The sequence below is a fragment of the Pieris rapae genome, chromosome 20 (assembly GCF_905147795.1).
Source record: "Pieris rapae chromosome 20, ilPieRapa1.1, whole genome shotgun sequence".
Classification (NCBI taxonomy): domain Eukaryota; kingdom Metazoa; phylum Arthropoda; class Insecta; order Lepidoptera; family Pieridae; genus Pieris; species Pieris rapae.
Window position 1 is genome coordinate 3490936 of NC_059528.1, and position 7110 is coordinate 3498045.

At 29.7% G+C, this 7110-nt stretch overlaps 1 protein-coding gene across 1 annotated transcript in view; it reads left to right on the forward strand.

The window, feature by feature from the left end:
• LOC110996019 (vesicular glutamate transporter 1) overlaps positions 1 to 6399 on the forward strand; it is a 48783-nt gene extending 42384 nt beyond the window's left edge. Inside the window, exons 9-13 of the mRNA XM_022263502.2 lie at positions 265 to 372; positions 595 to 780; positions 1565 to 1750; positions 2912 to 3094; positions 3295 to 6399. Of these exons, the coding sequence (XP_022119194.2) occupies positions 265 to 372; positions 595 to 780; positions 1565 to 1750; positions 2912 to 3094; positions 3295 to 3486 (855 nt within the window). The 3' untranslated portion in view covers positions 3487 to 6399. The remainder of the gene's footprint in view (positions 1 to 264; positions 373 to 594; positions 781 to 1564; positions 1751 to 2911; positions 3095 to 3294) is intronic.
• The last annotated feature ends 711 nt before the right edge of the window (positions 6400 to 7110 follow it).

Genomic DNA, 7110 nt, shown 5'->3' on the forward strand with positions numbered 1-7110 from the left:
ATTATATCTAAATTCTAAGTAACTAAAGTGGTGACTGTCTATATAACACTAAGAAAGCACAATTGGCACCATGGAACCAATGGTACTAGGGATATACACACACAGTTACACATGCAACAGCCTTGTAAATATCAAGTATAACAATATAACAATTATTGTAACTGTATAACAATTTATTGTATATATTGTGTTCTAAGTCAATTAACTGAGAAACTTTTGTGTTGTGTCTTCTTAACAAAATGCAACATCATATATTTTTTTAAGGTGTACGCTATCATCGTGGCCAACTTCTGTAGAACCTGGAACTTCTGCTTATTAGTAATCTTTCAGTCGGCATATTTCAACACACGATTTAATATGCAAATTACTGAGGTAAGTATTTTGTATATTTTTTTGGGAGAAATAGGTATTTCTGTTAATGAAAACAGACAATAAACACAACAGAGAGAATCATTAAATAACGAGCCGTCGAAATATAAAAATAACGATATCATTTGATTTAATTTTATATTACAAATATCACATCGCAATTCAAAATCTGTACAAATAATTATCACCCCCTATTCCGTTAACATAAGAACTATTTTTCCATAGTCTGGTTTTGTCGGTGCCATACCTCACTTGATCATGACGTCCCTCGTGCCCATCGGGGGGATGATGGCGGATTATCTTCGCAAAAACAATATAATGACTACAACTAACGTGAGGAAACTATTCAACTGCGGAGGATTTGGACTGGAGGCATTTTTCTTTGTTCTCGTCGCGTATGCTGATAACAAAGTAAGTACTTATTTATTTAATAAATTTTACCACATCATACATACTTAATTTACGGTATATGTTACAAAATTTTCCATTTAAAATGTATGACAATTAAGTAAATATGTGTTTAAAAAACATATATTCAAAATACAAGATAAAATATGCATAGAAAAGAGAAATTTTTCAAAACAGCGAATTAGGTTCAAGAAAGGCTTGCTTGCTTGGAAAACAATGCTTTCTCTAAAACCGATCAGCCCACTACATATTCAGCTCCGCATAAGCACTGGTAAATCCGTTAAAATCGCTAAGAATTTAAATAATACCTTTATCAGTTTTACTATTTACGTTAACTTTTAATACTACTACTACGACTCGTCGATCGTACCATAAAATAATGGTCGTCAAATGCGGACTTTATATGCGTTTGCATCAGGTACGATTTTGAGTATAAGGATGTTATTCAGAAAGGGCAACACTGCCACAGGGACCAAATTAATTAAATTTGTTTTGATTTTATTTTTAATTAATTTTTTTAATACTTTGTAGGTTAAGAAAATTTGAAAACACTTAATACTTGTAATCATATTAATAAATTTACGTATAATAAAAAAAAACAATAATATGTATAACTTAATATTAAATCTATGGTATTATTGGAACGTATTCAAGTGAATTATAAAACGACTCTATAAATATATATTTTTTAATTGTTTAATTATTAAGATTTCCAAAAAAATTCAGAAAATATTATAAAGCCAACTTCTAACTCACGAAAAAACTCCTAACAAAAGCTTATTTTTAGTACGTTGCAACGATAGAACTGACTCTTGGAGTAGCATGCAGTGGATTCGCAATTTCTGGATACAATGTGAATCACTTAGACATCGCACCGCGATATGCCTCTATTTTGATGGGACTTTCCAATGGTATCGGAACTATAGCTGGCTTCGTGGTGCCAATTGTGATTGATTATATGACACAAGAGAAGGTAAGATTCATTACTTTAATTGCTTTAATTTTTATTTACAGTATATATGACAGCAATATGATTAGTAAAATTAGTATTAACGGCTTTTTATTTCTTTATAAAATGTTCTAAACATTGAACATGTATGCGGAATAATTGTTAGGAGGACTAGCTATATATCAATTTTGTCACAACCATATATTTTTGTCATGACTTTAGTCTTATTTATTTATTTAATACTCCTACAGCTAACATAAATTATATATAATTATAAACAAATACACTGAGAATATAGCCAAAGATGAAATACATGATATATTATTATTATATTAATAACTATTATAGAAATGAAAGATTAGGTATAATTGTGGATGAGAATTAAAATCTTTGATGCACTGATGACACAATTATCCGGATATATTTAGTCTTTTAAAAAAGACAATTGCTTGCGACATAATTATTTTTGAAAAGTTTTATTAAAAACAAGAACATCTATAAGACAGCAATTTAATTCAACAATTATGCAAACTTAATATTAAAAATATATTTGAAACTTTCTCTTGATATTCCTTTTTTAAAACTCAATAAATATAACTTTATTTATCACAATACGTGCGTACCCTCGAAGGCTCTATCGAAACAATAAAGACATTGGTCCGTGGCTAATTTTAAAAAGGAAATCGAGCTCGTTGTGAAACGCGCGCTGAATACGAAATAATGCGAAATGAACAAACGGTGGGTGAGCGACGGTGCGTTACATTGACTAGAAGTGTTCGCCTTATGACTGATGTGATATGCCTTTGAATATAAAGGGATAATTTCGACTACATTAGAATAGATTTAGAAATATCGTTAGCAGTTACATCATTCTAGCAACAAATTACTCAAGTCAATTAAAATGCATAATTTCTGTTTAACTTAATGAGTTTGTAACATACAATTACAAAGAATCTAAAGATATAGGAAGTTTAAGGCAAAGTGAACTAAGCAAACAAAATGCTAGAAAATTTTGTAGAATTGACCTAAGAGACTTTACAATTTGTTTAATTTGATTAAAACGACGTTATTGTATCACAATTAGAATTCAATTTTAAAAAATTTTATAAAAAAGCAACTATACTCGTAATCTGTAGATTTCCTACAAAAACCGTATTAATCGCTTGTCATTCCACATTTGCATAGGATAAATTAGAAAAAGCCATAACAGAATGGCGTGAAGTATTCCTGATGGGGGCGACAGTACACTTCATAGGCATCACGATTTACGGCATATTTGCTTCCGGAGAGCTGCAGCCTTGGGCGGATCCCCCACCAACTGCCTATGATGCCCCCATGAAACCTATATCAGACCAGGAAACAACATTTGTATGTTTTTTTATTACCTAGTCCTACCTAGTAGTTAGTGAAGACTCAAAAATATATATATTTCCACTTTGCTTTTACTTTTTAAAATATCATTTGAACGAAAATTGTATAACGCTATTTAATCAGTGACTAATATAAGTGTTATTAAAATATATATTTGACCAAAGACAATTTTATAGACTTGATATTATTGTCAACAGTCGGAACAGCCTTCAGCCCCACTGAAGGGCTCAGAGCCGCCAGCATACGGTGCCATTGCACCGCCCCGCCCGCCCGCGCCCCAGCCGCATGTCCCCAACAATCCATTTGTATCCGGGGCATTGTACCAAGCTGAACCTATACAGCCTCCAGCGGAGTCCTACCAGGATCTGACTGATGATGGCACATATTAAACTTTAACCTTCGGTCAAAATACGCTACAACATGTAAGGTAATGATTGAACTTATTGAAAAGACTTATTCTTATCTGTCTTATTTTTCTTTAACGAAAGTTGTCTCTTTTCATGATGCTTAGTTGTGAGTAACAGTGTACGAACATTAATGTAGGTTATAAGGGTGATCTCTATTCCAATATGATATTACTCATACCTACGTTACACTAATAAACTCATTTCAAATATATCTCGATAAAGCAGATCTAATGGATTTACAACTATTTTGTGATTTACATATTAAATTTATCCCAACTATTTGCAGCGTTTAACAATAAAAAAGTGTAATTGTTTTTTATATATCGCTTCATTAGCAGACCCGGTTGCCTCTGGGCATTTATTTTTTTAAACATGTTGCAAATTAACAGGCGCACGCATGTCACTCAGAGATAACTCTATAATTTATTGATAAATCTAATAGAATTTTTGAGATCTACCGATTGAGTTCAACTCATAATATTTTGATTAACAAAAAATATACAAAACACAAATTTTTCCTCTATATAATAGTAGATAAAGTAAATCGTAGTGTATTTTGACCTCAAAAACATGGCGTTGCAGTTTCGGGGTACGTCTACTATTTTTTACAATTAGGTAGAAAAATATGTATTGTTCTTCATATGTTAGCTTTTATCAATATAGATGTCCTATAAAGTTAATAAATCCAAATTTTATTTGTTGTTTATCTTTAAAACGCTGATTACGCTTAGGATAAACGTTTTCGATTCGTCATCTGTTGTTATTAAACGTTTTGTACAAAAATGTAGATATACATTGCGATGTTTTTGCATATCATGTATCAAACCCTGTTTAGTATTAGTATGTATGTTTGCTTCTTGTAAAGCTTTCATTTGTTGGAAGAAATATTTAAAAATTCAATTCATATGGAGAACAAAAAAATATGTTTATACAAGTTTAGACTAAGCTTTAACACCCCAAAAACAAGTTTACGTGCGACTAAACTTGAAATGTGCTTCAGATTTTGACAGTCACAGCCCAATTCACTAGAATAGTGACAACCAGATATTGATCTCTTTTCAACACAGCTTAAATTTAATTCAACAGTAAGAGATACTTTATTAAAAACTGTGCCATGATAATATATGCTAGTTCGCACTTAAACTTGTGTGAATGTTTAGGATATTTGTTTGAAACCTTCCTCCTATTTCTGTCTCGTCCTTGTTGCTACATGTCATACCTACTTGTTGAAAAATATTTATAATATACTCTTACATTGATATGAACGAAATACTTTTTAATATTATAGAATTGTATGTACTTCAAATTATAAAATAAATGTATGATAGGCGTAGAAATTTATCTAAAATGTTGAGATAAAGGAAGTAATGTAATCATCTTTCTGTTTAAAACATTTTTTTATCTGTTTCTTTACGGGTCTTAATCATTGAACGATAAAAATTCTATCCCTTTGTCAGTGAAAACTTCACTTAATATTATTTAATATAGTATTGAATCTTATAATAATTATTCATATAAATATATAGTTACTGCAAATTGTAAGTATCGCTTTGACAAAACAAAAAATCTAAAAAAAAATGCGTAGATTGGTGTCAATATTGTACATTATTAATCAAAATTGATTGCTTTTAAACATTGTATTATTAAGCTAAGCACATAACCAGGTGTTTTCAGTGTTACGTATATACCGCTTGTCTATGTAGACAAGAACTACTTAAAGTAGAAAATGTAGATGTAAATAACTCGATAATATGTTAGAGACAGGTTACCTTCAGACAAGGTACGATTTATCTTTAGTGGTAAAAAATAACAATTTAAATTTGAGAAGTATAATTTATGGTGGTGACAGCAATTGTTAAAACGCACATTATGAGATAAGTCGTATTAGGTATCGTATACATATAACCTTTTTAAATATTTGGTATAAAATACTATTTTATTTATTTTTTCACTAGGGTAGCACTTTCGAAATAAGATAGAAATTATAGTACAGTTATAATCACTGGCAATCTGTCTTCAGGCCAGCCTTATGAACGTACCCATGAGCTCAAAGTCAAATCATTTAATTCAATAAGGCCTATTAAAAAGGCACTTTTAAAAGTCCAAATTGAAAAATATTTTTGAAAATGACTCTAGTTGCCTCTTCCAAAGGGCGACAAAAGCACTGAAACAATTTTTTGTGTATATTCTTTTGAACAAAAAACAACTACTACAGCAGATAACTCAATTATTATGTAGATAGTACATGGCTCACATGTTTACAAATATTGCAAACTATAGATTTCACATTATTATTCAGAAAAATAAATAATTAACATACATTTAAACATCGAGGGACCTAAAGAAGAGGCAAAAGAAAAGGAAATATTTACCGTTGATTTTATCTAGCTTTGTGGTAGAGAGCCCGTTTCGTATCACTTAACATCAGATGATATCCTATTTATTTTAATTCTATTTTTAAAAGGCTATATTGAATACGATGCTGATAATAAATTGACAATACTCTATTTTTGACAATAACGTGCGAATAAAGACAATAAGTTGATAAAACAACGCTTGGTATTTTGTATGACAAGTAAAATTTTTCATTCGAAGTACATTTTCATATAGATTTAGCACTATTGCTTAAGTGCGAACAACATTATTAATAAAGACAGAACCTATACAATTGTTAGATTTATTTTTAATTTTAAGTTAGATATAACAGATAAGATTCTACACTTGTGTGTAATAAATTTTGGTCAAATATATCCTTTTAATGGTAGTAATTATGTGATTGTATATAGAAATTATGACAATAATGTCGTAGGTAGTATCAGAATGCAATATTACTTAAATTTTGGGTTAGACTCGAATTTGTATATTTATAGAATAATTTTGGATTATTAAAGTATAAATGAGCATGTGTAAAGTATATATTTTACTAGAGGTGGATAATAAGACTTTATTTTGAATTTATAAAAATACAATTTTTATTGTTTTTCTTTGACAGTAGGGTTCTGAATTAATTTTTATCCGTTAAATCATGGAAGTAGGTTGTATATTTTCATAATAATGCCGTATGAAATATGAAAGAAGTAGGTTTAAATGTGAAGGTAGATGTGGCTTTTGGACATCAGTGAGAATTATCATATGTTTTGGATGATTTCATGTGATTTTCACATTAAACTGTCTTCCTGCATTCAATGCGAACTTAAAATCATTTTAAAATTTAGTCTTTTAGAATTAATGATAATGTAAAAATAAAAAAAGTTATTTTAACATATCTCTACACCGTCAATTCTGGTTTGTAAAAATCAACTAGAAAATTTCTTGTATATGTATTTGTAGTATCATATGTATTTTACACATAGAAATCATTAAATTTCACTTAAAATTTAAGAAAATTAATTTCCACTACTCATCAGCATGTTGACAACGAAATCACTTTTAGTATTATAATAATTTAACATTGCAATGCAAAATAGATATTGTTTCTAATGTATTTAATTAGGGCCGGATTGTGCATATATTTATTTAAGTGATAATTTTCACAATGTCCAAAACAATGGCGCAAGGGTACCGATCCCCCACACTTGTTACAGAGCACCGAATGTAATAATATAA